At 54.0% G+C, this 18,361-nt stretch overlaps 6 protein-coding genes across 6 annotated transcripts; 2 read left to right on the top strand and 4 right to left on the bottom strand.

Annotated features, from left to right (window-relative positions):
• Positions 1 to 2,255: 2,255 nt before the first annotated feature.
• Positions 2,256 to 6,389, top strand: CC84DRAFT_1263361 (ArfGap-domain-containing protein). Its single transcript, XM_018185233.1, has 5 exons — positions 2,256 to 2,575; positions 2,628 to 2,644; positions 2,744 to 2,854; positions 2,905 to 4,534; positions 5,669 to 6,389. Exons 1-5 carry the CDS (start codon positions 2,461 to 2,463, stop codon positions 6,166 to 6,168), a joined length of 2,373 nt encoding a protein of 790 aa, XP_018030745.1. The 5' UTR covers positions 2,256 to 2,460; the 3' UTR covers positions 6,169 to 6,389.
• Positions 6,390 to 7,485: 1,096 nt separating this feature from the next.
• CC84DRAFT_1168485 (uncharacterized protein) lies at positions 7,486 to 8,451 on the bottom strand. The gene is made up of 2 exons (XM_018179406.1): positions 7,973 to 8,451; positions 7,486 to 7,896 (listed from the first exon to the last, which is right to left on the bottom strand). The coding sequence occupies exons 1-2, from the start codon at positions 8,440 to 8,442 to the stop codon at positions 7,740 to 7,742; spliced, it is 627 nt and encodes a 208-aa protein (XP_018030744.1). The 5' UTR covers positions 8,443 to 8,451; the 3' UTR covers positions 7,486 to 7,739.
• A 647-nt stretch (positions 8,452 to 9,098) lies between these two features.
• Positions 9,099 to 10,052, bottom strand: CC84DRAFT_300963 (uncharacterized protein). Its single transcript, XM_018185791.1, has one exon. The coding sequence runs from the start codon at positions 9,791 to 9,793 to the stop codon at positions 9,173 to 9,175; it is 621 nt and encodes a 206-aa protein (XP_018030743.1). The 5' UTR covers positions 9,794 to 10,052; the 3' UTR covers positions 9,099 to 9,172.
• Positions 9,923 to 10,611, bottom strand: CC84DRAFT_1102549 (secretory component protein-like protein shr3; the record flags this gene model as incomplete). Its single annotated transcript, XM_018174971.1, has 2 exons — positions 9,923 to 10,473; positions 10,572 to 10,611. 2 exons carry the CDS (start codon positions 10,609 to 10,611, stop codon positions 9,923 to 9,925), a joined length of 591 nt encoding a protein of 196 aa, XP_018030742.1.
• A 626-nt stretch (positions 10,612 to 11,237) lies between these two features.
• CC84DRAFT_1129019 (DNA replication licensing factor CDC47) lies at positions 11,238 to 14,130 on the bottom strand (the record flags this gene model as incomplete). The annotated part of the gene is made up of 5 exons (XM_018175818.1): positions 13,818 to 14,130; positions 13,515 to 13,762; positions 13,335 to 13,465; positions 11,369 to 13,286; positions 11,238 to 11,312 (listed from the first exon to the last, which is right to left on the bottom strand). Coding segments are annotated over exons 1-5 (2,421 nt in total), but the record flags the coding sequence as incomplete, so codon positions are not given.
• Positions 14,131 to 14,385: 255 nt separating this feature from the next.
• On the top strand, positions 14,386 to 18,230 carry CC84DRAFT_1155137 (AAA-domain-containing protein; the record flags this gene model as incomplete). The annotated part of the gene is made up of 2 exons (XM_018176920.1): positions 14,386 to 14,517; positions 14,564 to 18,230. 2 exons carry the CDS (start codon positions 14,386 to 14,388, stop codon positions 18,167 to 18,169), a joined length of 3,738 nt encoding a protein of 1,245 aa, XP_018030740.1. The 3' UTR covers positions 18,170 to 18,230.
• Between the last annotated feature and the right edge of the window lie 131 nt (positions 18,231 to 18,361).

Genomic DNA, 18,361 nt, shown 5'->3' with positions numbered 1-18,361 from the left:
CCCGCGTGGGAATCCACCAGCCACGAGGTTACCTCCGGGTGGTTTCAGAGCTCGCGCCGCATCGTGCGAACAGCAGCCCACGAGCCACTTTCAGGATTCCGGATTCCACGACAAACTCCGAGCTGAGACAGGCCCTCCGCGAAAGCCAGGGGCTGAAGCTCTTCTCCCTGAATCCAACGGTAGTGCCGCATCTACGCTCACCACCCTATAAGACTGCGTGTTCGGAGCTTGGAGGTGGTAGGATGACGATGAACGGCACCGCACTAACGACGAGCGTATAAGAAGAGATGTATGTCCTTTTTTAGTCCCACACATTCGTGTGAATGGCAATGAATGGGGTGGAGAAGACACGGTCCTGCTAAAAACCAATTTCGCTCTCCCACTTGCGATATGATACCGTCGGTACCCTGCTTCGAGGCCATAGAAGACTGAACCACGACGCAGTTTTAATGTGGGGTCGCAATACGAGCGCAAGCGACGAGCTGCCTAACCTTCATGACGATACATTTATCATTTCCAGGTCGGCACGCTCGATGTAAGCTTGAGGTTGCGCGATGTGCGTGAAGGAGAGAGCTTGTTGGCGAAGAGAAAAAGTCAATAAGGTAAGGGAAACGCCAAGCATTCCGGGCCGACCATTACTCCTGCCCGAGGCTAAAACTCTGCGAGCGCGCGGCTTTTTCCCTCTTCACACACATTTCATAACGAAAATGAACGGATAATCAACTGCCATTACTCGTCGATAGGATGGTTAGTCATATTGCCGTACTAGAGTGAATACCACTGGCATATTTAGGCTTCGACGCTTTCTTCACTGTAAAGTCGAGGTGTACCTGCATTCCAGACAAACCACGCATAATGCGACCACGCGTGAAAGATCTCTCACTCCTGGGGGAGCGCTGTACAGAGAAGCTGTTGATCGAGATGCACCTATTGGGCTTCCATTATCTCTGACGTCGGACGCATTAACGCGCGCTGTGAAAAGTTGGCGGCTTCATGATGAACGCGTTCTCGTACGATTGATTTGCATCATAGCGAACGGATGATATTGGATGCTCCTGGTGTCCGCAAGCGCGAGAAGGACCCAGGAGAGCCTCGTGGCGCCTTTCCACAATTGCATCGCTCAAGTGTCTAGTTGCTACTCGTCCTATGCTACTCGTCCCAACGCCTCAAAACGAAATAACAACAACCTAGCATAGATCACAGTCATACTCGACACAATACTGCGAACACATCTTTTTTTGGGCGATTACAGCTGCAGGTAGTCTCAGAAACCAATGTGAAACTATTCAAACATGTCAACCTATAACCCGCCAAGCGATTGTTGTTTAAACCCGTCAACTGTACATCGATAATTTTGGCATAATGAACCTAGATTTACGATTTTCTTCTCATGTAAGGGATATTCAATGCATCAGCCGTGCAGCAGACGGTACTAATGGTAACTTTGTGGAGAGTATATTCTAGCAACCGAATTGGAGGCATGTGTTTGAGTTCATGCATCTCAGCAGCTTCTGAACCTTCCGTTCGACTCAGCTTTGGGTAGCTGACAGGACAGCGACCGACGATGACATGTTGACGTCCGACGACAGCGATACCGGAAAGGATACTATGTTCACCCCACTTCGCGAGCATCTCTACCATAGGTATGTAGCGGTCCTGGGAGCAGCTCGAATAGCTGGATTGAATGATGTATGTATCACGCAAGCGTTCTGTTGGATGGTCATAATGCCCACGAGCCTCTCTACCGCACGCTCAAGTCTGAGCAACGCACCTATTTACTCACACAGCAAGACCAGTACAGTCCTGGATCACGTCTTCACGAGACGCATTGGACTTGTTGATTACTGTATAATAACAAAGTATTGGAAGTCGCTTTGACAGGCTCCTATGACGTTTGGAGCGGCTGCTGCGGGATAGACAGCCGGCGAGGCTGGCGTGAAGCAGAGTGGACTATCGGAGAAGACGGGTACGAGTCGTTCGACAATATGCCCCACAACTTTGGAAGTTACCACAGAATGGCGCTGTCTTTTCCTTTTTCAGCGCCGCGAACTTGCAGGATGATTCAATAGCAAGTACTCGGACTGCGTACCAGAGAGGGCGTCGGGCTCGTATAATACAATATGTGCAAGCGCGCGGCGTCTGTATGTCCAACGTGGTGCCATGGCGTTGGGTTGCAGCTTCCCAGGGTGCATCAGTGCGTGCTTTCCACGTTGTGCTGAACCCCGGGCTAGCCTTTTTAAGGTGATGCCGCACCCTTTTCCATGACCCTCGACTTGCTGCCAGCATGAATCCCGCCCTTCGCCGATAGATTCGGCTGTTGCGCTCTTGTTATAGGCGCCTGGGATATACGCTTCACGTTTCTTCTTCGCACTCTCTCTCGCCTCACGCGGCGCACGTTCTCGGTTCCCTTTCCGCGTCCTTTCGCCGGTCGCGCGTGCCGCACCTCGCCAGCACCACAGCATGGCCTCGGTGCTGAACAAGCGCCAGCAGGCGCGCAACGAGCGGACGCTGCAGGACCTCATTAAGAATGTGCCAGGCAACAGCACGTGTGCCGACTGCGGAGCGCGCAATCCAGGTGAGCGCTGCAACCCCCCGCCTTTCATGCCCAATCGACTGACAATGCGCAGGATGGGCCAGTTGGAGCGTACGTGATTCCTTCTTCGCCGACGTAGCCCTCGGAGCAGCCCTCGAGCACCGAAATCGCCGCTTTTTACAGGCACGGACACCGGCTAACAGAACTTAGGTGGGCATCTTCCTGTGCATGCGGTGCGCGGCGCTGCATCGCAAGCTCGGCACGCACATCTCCAAGGTCAAGTCGCTGAGCATGGACAAGTGGGACAGCGCGCAAGTCGATGTACGGACCACAGCAGCTAACCTGACGTTGTCTCTACTGACACTCCACAGAACATGAAGCGCATTGGCAACACCGAGTCCAACAAATCGTACAATCCCCGCAACGTGAAGCCGCAGATTCCCATCGATATCGACGAGGTGGACGGCGCAATGGAGCGATACATCAGACAAAAGTACGAGCAGAGACTGTTCATGACGGATTCGAGGCCAGGCACGCGGTCCAATACGGGTAGCTCCAGCTCCGTGGAAGACAGGCCTCCACCACTGCCGCCAAAACCGACGAAAGGGCTGGGATTTGGGCTGCGGAAGGCTTCTACACAACACAGCGTTACGCCTCCCATATCTCCCGGCATAAGCAACTTCAATGGTCACGATGCGTCTCCACCTCGAGTGAACAAGCCGTCCAGAGTTTTCGGCTCAAGCGTTACCGGGGACGGGCTGGAGTCCAAGTTGGCAACTCTGCGGGACATGGGCTTCCCAGACGACAAACGCAACTCCACAGTGCTGAAGGGACTCAATGGCAATCTCGACAGAGCAGTGGAGGCGCTGATCAGACTGGGAGAACAGAACCCCGGCAAGTCTAGAGGAAGTACACCGACTCCGCCAGATAAGCTTGATGTCAATGGTCTCATGTTGAACAAGGCCCACACCATGCCTGCAACAACGACCGCATCCTCGAACAACCCGTTCGATGCTCTCGATGCGGCGCCCTTGCCCCAGCAGCAGCAGCAGCAGGTGGCGCCAATTCAGACGCATTATGGAGGCTCTCAAACACAGCCAACGTCACCGACCAATCCATTCTACCAATTCGCATCCCAGCAACAGAGTAATCAATATCAGCAGCAGATATATCAGCAACCACAAACCTTTGCGCAGTCGAATCCTTTCGGACAGCAACAGCAAAGCTTGGAACAGTCTTTCCAAGGTATGCAACTGTCTTCGCAGCAACAGCCGCAGCAACAGCAACAAACACCGCAGCCATTGTTCCCGAACAGGACAGGCAGCTACGCTCAGCAACCCAACCCACCATTTGCGCAGAGCAATCCATTCCAACAGTCATTTACCCCCCCGCCGATGCCGCAAATGCCACCACAGTACGCATCTTTTTACCAGCCATCGCAGTCGCCTGCGCCACAGTCTCAATACCAATCAATGTCTTCTCCTAGCAGCCCCGGAAATCCTTTCCTCAAATCGACTCGAAGTCAAATGTTCTCTTCTACGACTTCATATAATGCGAATCCTTTCGGCCAGATACCCGATCAGCAGCAGCAGCAGCAGCAGCAGCAGCCGCAGTACCATCAACAGTCTCAGATTCAACCACAACAAACTGGGAATCCATTCATGATGCAACAGCAGACTCAGACGCCAATCCAACAGGCTCCGAATCCTTACCAAAACCAGCAAGCCAACTATGCACAGTTCAATCATGCTCAACAAGCGCATGCTCAGCAATCTTCAAACCCTTTCGACAAGAACTCGATCCTCGCACTCTACAACCGACCGCAGCTTGCTCCGCAGCGACCGGAACAAGCGCAGACACCTCCGGTTCAGATGGCAGCATCAGCGCCTGCGGTCCAACCGGGAGGGCAAAACCCTTTCGCTGCCATGCAAAGTCAAGCAGGAGCACAACAGCCAGCTTCGGCGTTGCCACGACAGGTTCAACAGGGACCGAGGCACGTTAGTAACGAGAGCGTTGACTTTGCCGGCCTGATGGGCGGGCGGCATTCTCCTGATGCCTTTTCAGGACTGAGCTCAAGCTTCAGGCGGTAAAGGTTTTGTGCGGTGTAGTTTTGCATATATGCATACTTGCATGAGCTACATTTTTATGTTGGCATGGATCGCAGCGACGCAGTAATTCTTTCTTTCTATTATTTGGATCTGCAGGTATAGGGATATGGCTGGGACTGGGGGTGATGTTGATGTATGTAGGATACGATTCGAACATGGCTGGTCGATCTGGATAGCGCACTTGTAATTCATGCTTATACTTTCGTGGTATGAAGTACAGTACCTGGACATGTGAGCAAAGGGTCGAGCGGGCCGCACCGCACCTGGATAGCGGGTTCCACTGCGGACCACATCACAGTTGCTTCAACATGTCGCCGCTTCACCATGTGCTGGCCGAAAATCATCGATCCACACACTCAACACATGCACGCACAAGGAAAACGTGCTACTGCATCCCCGCCCAACAACGCGGCGGCCCCACGTCGAACATGGTTCACGCAGAACATGTTGCATGGATCCTTCGGCGCTTGGCCCGCGCGAACCCTGCATGCACGGCCGAGCCCCAGCCCCCCAAAGAGCGGTCTGCGGCCTGGCGATCACCCCCGTCTGGCGTCGTCGCAAGCTCCATCCAAGCTCCACCCGTTCTGCACCGCGCCTTTTCGCTGCTGCGATCTCCCGCCGCAAGCGACACCTCCGCCTGTTCTCTGCTATCGATACACCGCCGCCGGCCGACGCGAATCGCATTGCCTGGCCATTGTTTCTTCGACCGACCGTTTGATTGGGACGAAGCTCGAGAAGACAGACACGCACAACAGCGAGGGACTGCAGCGTCGCAGCCCGACTCTGCTCCACTTTGACCGGAGGCGAGTAGGAGAGCGCTGGCAGTTGGGTTACGGCTGGACGAGTTGCTGCCCGAATCGCAAGACGCACCCTCCTTGCGACAGCGCAGGAAAGCACCACCGTCGCATGCGCCCAGCTTGATCGCAAGCACGCCACGCACGCACACTCGCCCCTTCGTCCCATACAAACCTGCCCACGCATCCGCGCCTCACACGCGCACCCGCCTGCACAATGGGTTGGTTCACAGGCTCCTCCTCCTCCTCCTCGCGACACCACTCGTCCTCGCGCCCAGGCTATGCCCGCTCCTACGCCGGGTCCTCGTACTCCTCCTCCAGCCGCCACCACGCCTCGACCTCGCGCTACAAGCGCTCACCCCGCGACGGCTACATCCAATACCTGTACCACAAGTTCCGCGAGCTGCTGCACCGCCTGTGGGCGTACGCGCGGCGGCACCCCTTCAAGGTCTTCTTCATGGTCATCATGCCGCTCGTTAGCGGGGGCGTGCTGACAAAGCTCGCGCGCAAATTTGGCGTCAATCTGCCAGATATGGGAGGCGCGCAGGGAGCGAGGGGCGGTGGTGGGTATAGCGGGGGTGGACATCAGGGCGGGTATTATGGGAGTGAGGGATACGGGAGAGAGGGAGGTGCTGGGGGTGGGATCGGCGGGAGCGGGATGAACTTGCAGAATGTGGCGAGTTCGATTGGGGGGTTGGCTAGTTTGGCGAAGATGGCGCAGAGTTTTATGTGAGGGATGACAGCTTGCGAGGAGGCTTTGATGCGTTCAGCGACGGGTGCAGAAGGCTGCATGAGAGGGCGAGGACGGCGCACAGCGTGTACATGTGGCTGAGGAGGGAAAGCAACATCAGTGGAGGACGTCCCGTTCTGGAACATGGTTTTGATTTCTGGTTGTATATCCCCGTTTGCCATTGCTATAGATAGTGTTACGAATGAATGATCTAGAAGGATTCGACTGGTGCTATTCCATGAACATTTGGAATTACCAATGAAATCTAAAAGTGGATTATGGCATCCAGGCATTCCTGAGTCGTAAACGCATCCGATATAGGAATGTCACCGTGTCCCCATCGAATGCCCCGTCATGATTCCCATGTAACCATCTTCACCTCTCTCATATCACCCAATCACCTCAGGCTCTCCTTCACCCTCAGCACCCTTCGTCGCTCCCAACACGACGCCGACAGTTAAAGCCTCTATTGGGATCAAGCTTCTCGCAAACCTGCAAAGGCGGCTTACAACTCGAGCCCCAAGACCGCTCCTGCCAATCCTCGACATCCAAGCTCCGCTCCTAGTTGCATTGTATTCCCGGCCCAAAGTCCTCGTCCGACGCCTCAGACACCTCTTGGTACTGGGCAGGCTGCTGAGCCACCACAGTGCCGTTGCGCGGGCCTGCTACAGGAGCGTTGATGAAGCGGCCGCCTTGCACGCGTCAGCGTTATAAGGGGCATCATAGCGAGGTGAGCCAGCTGGATCGGCTGGAGAAGGCGTCCGTCGCCGAGGCGTTGGAACTGGCCAGGTCCGACTCGCTGGGAAAATATGACTGTCCAGGTAAGCATGAAGGATCGGTCGCCGAGGCGACGGAAGCCAGGATACTGACTAACAGAGACTTCATTGCTGGAAGATTATGAAGCTCGGGAGCAGGTGCTCCGCAGCAAGGCCTTCGTTTCTTAGTAAGTACCCTTTCGAAGCAGACTGGCTTGCTGAGCTATGCTTGAGCGGCATGTGCCTGGTAAAGGTCGCGAGTGATTATGATCCACTGCCAGACTGCAAAGAATTCACCGAATCATGTATAGGAAGACAGATCCTTCCAGAGATAAACAAAATCCAATACAGCTATGACACAGTTTCAGGGTAAGGTATATCTTACGGGATCTCGAGCGCCTCCAAAACTAATACGAGTCCGTTGTCCAGAGCAACTTGTAAATTACCAGGAAGGTGAGTGAGCAGTAGCATTCTGCCCGCTAATATCAGCTAAGTGGTGTCTGTACACTTTCGTAATGAGTTTTGTAAATCAATGGGTCTTCAAGCTGCACCAGCCAACATCTGGACATGCTGATTGAAGAGTATGTCCCGAGAAAGAGTCAAGACCTATAGCAACTTTCCCGAAAGACGTGAAAGATGTGCTCTGCGAGATTTGTACGACCATAGGACACTAAAAGACTTGTTCGCATCCAGGAGAAGCACAAATAGGCGTGCATACTGACCAAAGCTATACAGGTGAACCACTTGCACCCCGGAAGTTTGGGTCCTTCGGTATTCAGCTCGGGTCGTAATACACTCATCTTCGTAGTGAGCAGTGACTCAGTCACCTTCTGTCGCGAGACAGATCTTGACAAGTAGGCCAAAAATAGACCCCATGGTGTAAGATGCTTGCTTAGCTGCATCCTTGGTGTACATGTCAACTAGGGCGGTCTGGGTCCGTGAAGTTGAGTCCCGCCCCAACATCTTGATATTCCGACTGTGCGTAGCGTTAGCTCATCCACTGCATGGACGAACTCTCTACGAATTTGAGATTACAGAGGCCATATACTTACATGTCATATTTGAACTCTGAGAGGAACAGGGCGACCTCATCTGCGTCCGCTCCGGCTGCAATGTTCGACAGGAGTAATCGACAGGGGAGGATATTCTTCTCCTGGTTCGCACAGTATGAGGCTTCTTCGTCAATGACTTGCTTGATTATAGCATCAAGTTCGGCCTTTGCCTCTTCGACAAGCTGACGCTTCTCACGCACAGCTACATATCCGCTTGAGCCGGCACTGAACAGATAGATGGTCCATCCTTGAGCCAACTCCCACTTGATGCCGCTCTTTTCGAGTTGAAGTGCTGTCGCGTAGCAGAGGGCCTTCTGCAAGATAGGAAGGTCGCGCTTCCGGTCGTTCTTGATTCGCTGCAACGTAGGGCCAACGGCATGGACCGCCGCATCTTGCAATTTAGCCATATCAGGTACTAAGGAGCGCTTGGACACGGGCGCGAGTATTTTCTCTGACCTAGATACAACCATGTCAGCAATGTACGAATATCCAGCATAGTCTGTGTCTCGCAGTGTGTTGTCTTGGACACTATAACCTAAGAGTTATGATCGAAGTATTAGTAGGAATATCAAGGAGTTCATACCTAGCACGCATCGTCTCCAGGTCCTCTGTCTTTTCTCCTCCAGAAGACTCGACCGGTGTCTTCGAAGGCCTGGACATCTCTTCCAGCTCCCGCATCATACTCGCGACATCTTTGTTCCTATACCCTACATCTCCGCTACCAACGCAAGACACAGGAATAGAGCTGGGCGGAGCTTGTCACGTTAGAACGGCTCACAAAAGAGTCGGCTTTCGGTTCTCACCATGTTCTTGATGATCCGCCGCTCTGTTCTCGGTTTCCGTCGCAGCTTGGGCGCCACCGTAGCCCGAAGAGGCATTATTGATCACGTTCCACGCTTCACAAGGAGGCGGGGAAGAAGGAGGATAGTCGACGAGAGGCCGCGAGGGAGAAGATGAGGAGTAGTCGACGAGCGGCCGTAAGGGAGGTGATCGGACAGCAGGCATTGGTGTCGAAGAACTACTCGTTCCTCGACTCGCTACCGCTTTCGCCGCCGTATCTCTTCGCTTCGAAGCATTCGCAAGTGTAGCCGAGATGCTGTCCAGCTGCTTGCTGAGCAATGCGTTTCCCCGCGTTTGGAGTGCGGTCATCGGTCGGGGGCGCGTCTTGGGAGGCATCTTGGAAATGTGGTACTGCACAATTCAGAGACGCCGCGGCTGGTAATGCGAACGAAACGGCCGGAAGAAGAAGGCGTCGTGGTACACAATTGTCTGCGCAGGGAGAAAGCGAGTGTGGTTGGCAGGTGTCTTCACGGATGGCGCAACTGCGATAACGGCGGGTAGCTTTGGGAAGCCACGACCAAGGCCGGCGCAACATGCAAACGGGTGTCTCAGCAACGGCACCACGGGAGCTGAAGCAACATCGAGAAACATGAGGATTGTTCGTGGAACTCGAGGTGAATGTTTTGCGCTTATAGCCATCGCTTTCCTGCCCATCTTGTTGCTCTTGTGAACCGTATAGCATCCAGAAACGATCGAATAAGTGTTCTCTTCAGTAGCTCGACCCCAGAGCTCCTTGAATGCCCTCGACCTCCATTCCGTTTGGTGATCTGCCTGTCCCGAATGCGGGGACGTGCCGTCGTGGATACCTAGTGGCCGATCAAAGGGTAAACTGGTGAGTAGATGAGAGAAGAGAAGAAAAGAGGAAAGAACAGGACATGAAGTAAAGTAAAAGAATAAGCGGACTCGTTGCAACCGATAGTTCCATGCTGGATTACCTCGCTCGCCTCCTAACCTGTGGTATATGCATCGTCCGAGTTCCATACAAAACAGCAGCCAATTATCCAACAGGTGGACGGAGCGCAATAAACGCCACCGTTACCGTCTATCTACATTCCATCCTTCTACCAATAACACACCAAAGTCAAGGCCGATATCCGTACAATCGGGCGCCTACTGCTTCTTCTTGCCTGCAGTCTTCCTTTCCTGCTCCTTCTCTTCAATCTCCTTGATCTCAGCCTCCTCCTTCCTCAGCGCGTACCATTGGCCGGCTTGTAGCACCAAAACCCCCACGAGCACCAACGCCAAGATGGTGTTACTCGCTGCAAACACCCTAAGCGTGTCCTCCCTGCTGATGTAGTCCTCCGCGTTCTCATCCTCGCTGGGATCAACATTGCCGTAGATGCCTGCAGTGACCACACGCAGACCCTTGACGATGTTGGTAATATATACCGTGATGCCAGCCATGTAAAGCACCAGGGACGCTCCATCGAACAGCATATTGGCCTGCGACGCTTTGTAGAGCTTGGTCAAGAAGCCAAGGAGGCCCGTTCCAATGACGATATGCAGGATGCGACTTATGATGGGCGGCGACGCGTGCAGAAACTTGAGGTGGTCCTCAAGGATGTTGAAGTAGACATCGCGCGGGCCTTCCGGAGTCGTCCAGATGACATTATAGTCGTAGGGGAACGAGGAGAAGAGGATGCCGAGGAAGAAACACACCGCTGGAAAGCCTATTAGTGTCCGTCGTTCATGCGCGTGCACTTGCGCTTGTGCGTTGTGGTGCCTGGGGCACTGGAAAAGGTGGGGGGTTATCGCTTACGCCCGATAATGAGGAATGTTCCAAAGGTTCCTGCTGCCATGTCTGCGACGCAATTAGGATCTATGAGCGATATTGCGCGTTCGTGTGGAAAGTCAGAAGATTGAGGTGGGCAGGTGGACACGGAGACGTTGCTGCGCGCGAAATACGGACCACGGCTTGTTGGTGTGAAGCTTGGGCTTCTGGGCCAATTGAGATGCGGGCTACTGCGCGTAAGCTTGTTAGGGAAGGTGCGTGCGTCTGTGGCTTGTCACAATATGGCTCGTCTTGCAAGCGATGTTCGTGATATTGAAAATGGTTCAGGTTGATCCAGGTTCTCTCGGGGTTGATGGCCACTGAGCGCAGCTGTGTTAAGCATGATGATGTCCGGTTGCAGCACGCGACAGCCAGGCCGCATCATAGGGCTTGGCGCGCTTGTTGCTCACCATTCACATGTAGTACTGCTTGAGAAGCGTAATCAACCTGAAAAGGGCTTGCAAAGTTCTGAGATATGCGCATGACATCGAAAACTGTTTTCAAGAATCGATTGTCGTTTACCCGTGGGCGATACATAGAAACCTCCCGTGATCAAGCCCGTGCGAAGTACATAAGTACCAATCAACGCCCATTGCGCCATGCTTGTAAATCGTCCATGCTCCTTGGCAATATCATCGCCACTGTCTTCTAGAAGTCGTCGTCTTCCATTTCTTCGTTACCCGCTTCGATGAAAACCAGTCGTGTGCCTTCTCCTGTTGTTTGCCAGACCTGTGGGAAGACGTTAGTGTTTGGAGCGTCTCAAGGTAGTTGCGGTGTAGACTTACATCCAGCATGGAGTACTCGTCGATCGCTTGTTCGAATTGGTCTGCTGTAAAACCCTTGGCAAGCACCCTCTCCCGAACTCTGCGCAGGTCGAGTTCGCCCCGGCTTCCATCACCCACAGCAGCAGCACCGCTCGCTTCCATGGTTTTGATGAGATGGTAGATCTTGCTGCTGGGTGTGTGATCATCTCTGCGGCCCTCGTCGACATACAAACTGGCCTTGCTAACTTCGATAAGCCTGAGAGCTTCATCGACATCCTCCGTAATGACCTCCTCAGCAAACCGTAGACGGGCCAGAGCTTGCGAGAGACGAAGAACACCCAGCAGTGTACGCGCCGAAGTATGCGTGAAGGCTTTCTTAGTGCCCTCATCCCGTTTCTGTTGCTGTCGCATGCGGACGAAGGCTCCCACTAGATAATCTGACACCTCCTTTGGAATCGTGGGACGGTATGAACGCGCACGAGCAACCCATTGGCGAACTTCTGCGGGGCTGAAAATAACACCACCGGCGGCCTCGGGGTGACGGTTGTGCATGTGAACATGAGTGACGTGGCGAGCAAGCTCTTCGTCGGAGTCTCGCGAAGGGGTATCAAGAATGAGGAAAAGAACGTCGAAACGGGACAAGAGCGCAGCCGGAAGGTTGATGTTTTCCACCGGGGAAATGCGAGGGTTGTAGCGGCCATATAGAGGATTAGCCGCCGCTAGGATCGAGGTGCGGGCGTTCAGGGTAGTCGAGATACCGGCTTTGCTGATGGATATCGTTTGCTGCTCCATGACTTCATGAATTGCGGTCCGATCACTGTCGTCCATCTTGTCGAACTCATCGATGCAGCACATGCCGTTGTCTGCAAGCACAAGAGCACCGCCTTCCAGCACCATCTCGTCCGTGACAGGGTCGCGCATGACAGCAGCAGTAAGACCAACTCCACTGCTTCCGCGACCAGTAGTATATACGCCTCGAGGAGCAACCTTCGTGATGTACTTAAGAAGCTGAGATTTGGCCACACCAGGATCACCCATCAGACAAACGTTGATGTCACCACGGATGCGCATGCCGTCGCCAACTTCCTTAGTCACTCCGCCGATTAGCTGCAGAAGCAGGGCCTTCTTCACATCGACGTGGCCAAAGATTTCAGGCGCAATTGAACGAGACAGGTACTCGTAAAGCTGGCCAGTCCGCTCTAATTCGTTCATGCGCTTCAATGTCGGTTGTGCTAGGACGATATCGTCGTACGCTTTTTTGTGTTGCATCACGTACTGCGCTTCCAGGTACGTGTCGGTAAGCAAGCCCGCTCGGATAGCCTTGAAGCCTGTGTAAGGGGTGGGGAGAAAGATACCAGCGCAGTCCATTACGTCGCCAGGGTTGATCTGTCGTACCAAATCGCCGTGGCAGTGGATCGTCAGCTGTCGAGGAATGTGGCCAACGGGTACTTGATCTGCCATTTCTTGGATCTTGACCTCCTGGAAGGGTAAAAATTTCGACGCGCGAGTGGATAAGAAAAGTTGACCCTTGGTCTTATTCTTTTTGCACTCCTCCGAAGGACATTCTGCCAAAGGAGTGAACTGTTTGCTCGTCACAGGTTGGAAAACCTCACATCCGCAGCGATCACAGGAGTAGGCGTTGACCTGGATAGCAGGCTTGACGTCCGAAACCCTCGTGGCAATCCCTCGAACGGTGATGAGATGGCCCAGGTGTTCTCCGCGGACGTTTCGCACAGCCAGCGCCTTCATACTCCGCTCGCTACTAGCGCCAGATGGTATTATGGGCTTGAAGTTTAGAGTATAACGGCGCGTTAGGGCAGGAGGAAAGATGAGCTCAGGGGGTGCCTGAGCCCCGTCTTGGCCTCCTTGCTGCTCCTGCATCTTTTCATTTCGTTTCGATCGTTGGGTCATTATAATGTCCAAAACATCATCCTTGAAGCTGCGGTCGTTGTCAGCAGGGCCTTGAGTCCCCGAGGTAGTATCATACTTTGGCTCCTCTGAAGGCCGAGGCAGTAGCTGGTCTACAGCTCTCGAGAATATCTCTATATAGTGGTGACAATTGCGCTCTATGGATTCGACGAGCTTGAACTGGCCCTCAGGGTCTGCGGCCTTTTCCCACTGTTTCTTGTTAGTTTTTGCATTTCCAACCGCCAGGATTGGTGCGCACAGTCTCCAGGTCGTTGAGATCGATCAGAACATTGGATCTCGTCCTATCTGCAATGTCCTGCAGCATCTCGACGTATTTTGCCTTGGTCCGGGTGCGTCTCCGATCTGCATTTGGCGCGGGGTCGTCCGAATCGTCGAGCATGTCGTATTCGTCGTTGTCGCCATCGCCGTTGAGGTTCAGATTCCGGAGCTGATCGGCAGCTTCCGTGGACGACGACTTGAAGTTCTGGAGGAAATCCACGAAGGCGGCTAGGGTCGCATTCATCAGCTGCGCTCCAGGTACCATTTTGCGCGGTCAACAAACCTTGCTGCTCCTCGTAGTTGACGAGCGACTTCTCGGTAAGAAGCGCCATTGCTTCGTGTGTATCTGAGGCCTGCACAACGTGCGGGTGTAGGGCAGGATTGGGTTCCGTGGGGGGGAAGCGGTCGCAGCAGTGAGGCTGGCGATCTCAAGCGCGTTCGAAGTTTCGCGTTGGTCGCGCGTCGCCAGGGGCGGCAAGCTGTGATTGGCCGTCCACAGCGACCAATGGAGAGCTTGGGCCATACATGCCAAAGTCTTGAGACTCTCCAGATGTCCCCTCTTGCACCTAATCAGATGATCATTGGGAAGAACTCGCTGTATGTAATAGTAAAACTCGCCCTACAGTCATAAACATAAGTAAAATCTAGCAAAACACCTTCATCGATGCGTCCCACCTAAACATGCTAAAACAGTGCCGCTCGCAGCTCTTTCTGCCGCGCGTGACCGCCTGGAGCGCCAGCTCCCAGATGTCGGCGCCGACAACCTCGGCATGCCCAGCGAGCGCAGTCGGAACTGCTGCACATGCGGCGGGCTCTTCCCTTGCACTTCACTCTGTATTATTATCGCTGCGATGGCGCCGCCGAAGAAGCCTGTGGGCCAGGTCGTGCAAGCTGAAATTGTGCTGCAACAGTCTCTGAAGAATTGCCTTGTTAACCTGCCCTCGTCGCTGGTCTCTGTGCTGGTCAATGCGAACACCGTATGCGTTGCGCAGCTTCCTTCAAGTAACCACACTGACTCATCCGGGATAGGTTGCGCAGAACGTCGTGGTCGAACTCTCCTACCGCCAGCCTCCTCCTCCCGGCGCCTCAGAGCCTAAGAATGCCTCGCCACAGAAATCCGTATTCCTGGGATGGACAGGCATGCAGAGCAAGCGCAAGCTTGCTACTGTTGTCGGTCGCGATGGCTTGACCGGTACAAGAGGTGGTCCCGCTGCCAGCCAGCAGGATGTGCAGACAGTCGAGGTGGACACGACATTTGCCCGCCTGACCGGTTTGAATGAGGGGCAGAAGGTTGGGATACTGCTGCACGTGGACCCGCCCCAGGCGCATACCATCAACATTGAGCCATTGACACCGGTCGACTGGGAGATGATCGAGCTGCATGCTCAGTTCCTGGAGTTAAATTTCCTCTCTCAGATACGCGCTTTACCAAACCCGCAAGGCCAGTCCTCTCATCCATTGACCCTTCATCTATCGCCGACTACGACCGCCAACATTACCGTGACCTCAGTGACTCCTGCACCGCCTATAGAATCACAGTTTGTCAAGATCTCACCTGATGCAGAAGTTATCGTTGCCCCAAAAACCCGACAAAAGGCGGAACGCACGTCTTCTGGACGTGAAAGCCGGAGCGTTGGCGGGACCTCGCGGAAGAGTGGGAAGAGCACTGCGAGTACCGTCAGGCGGCGAAGCGGTCGAGACGAACAGACCAGCCGTGGCGTGGTCTTTCTTCGCGGAGTGGACCGAACCGTCGCACAAGAATGGTTCGATGAAGAAGATGCATCTGGCGCAGAAGGACTCAAGATATGGGTGGACAAGGATGTTCTTCTTACCAAAGCCCTAAGGGGCGTTTCCTGGGTATCCGTGGCGGTTGTAAAGCCAGCAGGTCTACAAGAGCCGGTCGATATGTCGAAAGAGCAGGAACAAGAGAAGGCTGCAGCGCGAGTAGTGGCCAGGATCGAAACATGGGACGACGCCCCAGACAGCCGTCACGTCGCTCTATCGTCTGATCTATGTCGAGTACTTGGCTGCGCAGGCTTTGTAGGCGGTCTTGTTCGCTTAGAAGCTGCTCCAAACCAAACTGCGAAGCCTTCTTCTATTAAACCGCAAGGCCTTGGCTCCAAAGATAAGGATCCGTTCGTCAAAGCAATCAGGATTCTACCCTTTTCTTCTGTGGGAAGCCAAGTAAACGCATCACTACGATTTGGTGGTGAGTCCAAGCAGGATCAGGAAGAGGCGATCAAGCGAGTCAGGGAAGCCTACGGGAAAATGAATGGGCTTCTGAATGGCCCAGTCACTGATGGCATGGTGTTACCTCCTACAAGCGCCTCCGGCTTGGACTGGCAGGGCGGCATAGTACGATTTGAACCTCCGCAACCCTCTTCCGGCATCTCATGGATATCTTTCCCAGAAAGAAAGCCTGCTATGGAACTTGGCGCAGAGGTTCCTACACCTTCAAGCTGGACAAGGGGCGTACATCAAGGAGACTCACTTCCGACGACGCAGCCAACTTTGGTTGGTATTGATACTTTGATTGAGCAGTTGCGATCACACCTGACTCACAATTCATCTGTTCTCTTGACCGGAGGACTTGGTGCAGGCAAGACGGAATGCGCTCAAGTTCTAGCTCACCAGCTTCGCTCTGAGTTCCTTTTCAACACTGTTTACTTCTCTTGCCGCAAGCTCGTCACTGATGAGATCCGTGTGTCGACGATCAAGGAGACACTCACCCGTCTGTTCGCATCTGCAGCTTGGGGTGCTAGAAATGGCGGCAGTGCTGTGGTGATTCTCGACGACCTGGACAAGCTGTGCCCGGTCGAAACCGAGCTACAAGTGGGCAACGAGAATGGGCGAAGTCGGCACGTGAGTGAAAGCATCGTGGCCATCGTCCGACAGTACTGCACCTTGGATTCTGGAGTAGTTCTGTTGGCTACAGCCCAGGGGAAAGAATCGCTCAACAATGTCGTTGTTGGTGGACACATCGTGCGAGAGATCGTCAGTCTCAAGGCTCCGAACAAGGACGGTAGACGAAAAGTACTCGAAATGCTCGCACATAAGGATGAGAAACCTCAGGCGAGGTTGTCCAATGGTGCACCCTCTTCTGGGCATGCCTTCCCCGCCTCGCCTTCAAACAGCAGACCAAGCACCTCACATCGCAGCCAGGCAAGTGGCTCCAGTCTTCAATATAACGCTGCAACAGAGGAGGACGGGTTCGTGCTAGAGCCGTCTATCGACTTTCTGGACCTTGCTGGCCAGACCGACGGATATATGCCTGGTGACCTAGTTCTGCTCACGTCACGAGCACGGAATGAAGCGCTCATACGCTCAGTCACAGACTCGTCCAGCACGGGCACAATCTCGTTGACAAGGGAGGACTACACCCAAGCACTGACTGGCTTCACTCCGGCATCTCTACGTAATGTGACCCTACAGTCATCTACCACGAAATGGGATTCGATAGGTGGTCTCCACGACACACGGCAGATACTGCTAGAAACACTGCAGTACCCAACAACTTACGCACCTATCTTCGCACAATGTCCTCTACGACTACGATCCGGTCTTCTTCTTTACGGATATCCTGGTTGCGGTAAGACGCTGCTGGCATCTGCAGTAGCAGGTGAATGTGGACTCAACTTCATATCGGTCAAGGGACCGGAAATCCTAAACAAGTACATTGGTGCATCCGAAAAGTCGGTTCGAGATCTGTTCGAGCGCGCCGAAGCCGCGCGACCGTGCGTTCTCTTCTTCGACGAATTCGACTCGATCGCCCCTAAGCGCGGCCACGACTCTACTGGTGTCACAGATCGCGTCGTCAACCAATTGCTCACGCAAATGGATGGTGCAGAGGGTTTGAGTGGTGTATATGTCCTCGCCGCTACCTCACGACCGGACTTGATTGATCCGGCACTACTTCGCCCAGGACGTCTAGACAAGAGTCTTATCTGTGACATGCCAGCGTTAGAAGAACGCGTTGACATACTAAAGGCCGTCACGCGAAAGTTGCATCTCGCTCCCTCGCTTCTAGAAACTGGTCCTGAGGGGCAGAATCTGCGCGAAATTGCTCAGCGCACGGAGGGGTACTCGGGGGCAGATCTCCAGGCCGTGGTTTACAATGCTCAACTTGAGGCGATTCACGACGTGTTGGGTGATTCCGAACAGGGTGACCCCACCAAGAGCGGGGACCCAAAGAAGAAGTCAAGCTCTGATACCGGAGGCAAGCAAGGGAAGGAAAACCGCGTACCAGAGTTCACACACTTCCGGTTCGGCGATGCAAACACTACATCAAATGGCGCAAAACCTATTCCTTCCAGCCAACTCACGGAACGCGCTCTCATCGTACAAAAGATCCAGACACTCCAAGCGATGCGCAGAAAGCAAAAACACCTTCAGCACCAACAACGACCCGGTAGCAAAGACGAAGATGATGAGACCAAGGAGGGAGAAGACCGGAAAGAGCCCCAGATCCAGTGGTCGCATATTGAGAGCTCGTTGGCCACGACGCGAAGCAGCATCAGTGCACAGGAGCGGCGCAGACTTGAGAGCATCTACAGGGAGTTCGTCGTCGGGCGCAACGGCGAGATGCCAAGTGGACAGGGTGGGACCGAGATCGGTGGCAGGTCGAGCTTAATGTAGAGTGAAAAAACACTCTGTGTACATAGTACCAAGATCTTGGGGTGCGCATATGAACCTCAATTAACGTTCCAAACGGGCACGAAACGGCCCAGCGTTTGTGACGAGTGAGGTGCAATGCTCGAATGAAGCCATTGAGACGCCAATGCGCCGCCCCAGACTTGGCGCATATGGAGCGCCAGTGACGAAAAGCTT

This window comes from Paraphaeosphaeria sporulosa, assembly GCF_001642045.1.
Source record: "Paraphaeosphaeria sporulosa strain AP3s5-JAC2a unplaced genomic scaffold CC84scaffold_12, whole genome shotgun sequence".
NCBI lineage: Eukaryota > Fungi > Ascomycota > Dothideomycetes > Pleosporales > Didymosphaeriaceae > Paraphaeosphaeria > Paraphaeosphaeria sporulosa.
The sequence above is the reverse complement of the archived record's forward strand: the minus strand, read 5'-3'. Positions and strand labels throughout refer to the sequence as shown.

Bases quoted from the DNA above. Each gene is read 5' to 3' on its own strand.
- CC84DRAFT_1263361 (XM_018185233.1), top strand. From the start codon at position 2,461: ATGGCCTCGGTGCTGAACAAGCGCCAGCAGGCGCGCAACGAGCGGACG. The intron at 2,855-2,904 runs GTACGGACCACA...GACACTCCACAG, and splicing joins GGGACAGCGCGCAAGTCGAT to AACATGAAGCGCATTGGCAA. The intron at 4,535-5,668 runs GTAACGAGAGCG...GTTGGTTCACAG, and splicing joins ACAGGGACCGAGGCACGTTA to GCTCCTCCTCCTCCTCCTCG.
- CC84DRAFT_1168485 (XM_018179406.1), bottom strand. From the start codon at position 8,442: ATGGTTGTATCTAGGTCAGAGAAAATACTCGCGCCCGTGTCCAAGCGC. The intron at 7,897-7,972 runs GTAAGTATATGG...CGCTACGCACAG, and splicing joins TCAGAGTTCAAATATGACAT to TCGGAATATCAAGATGTTGG.
- CC84DRAFT_300963 (XM_018185791.1), bottom strand. From the start codon at position 9,793: ATGGAACTCGGACGATGCATATACCACAGGTTAGGAGGCGAGCGAGGT.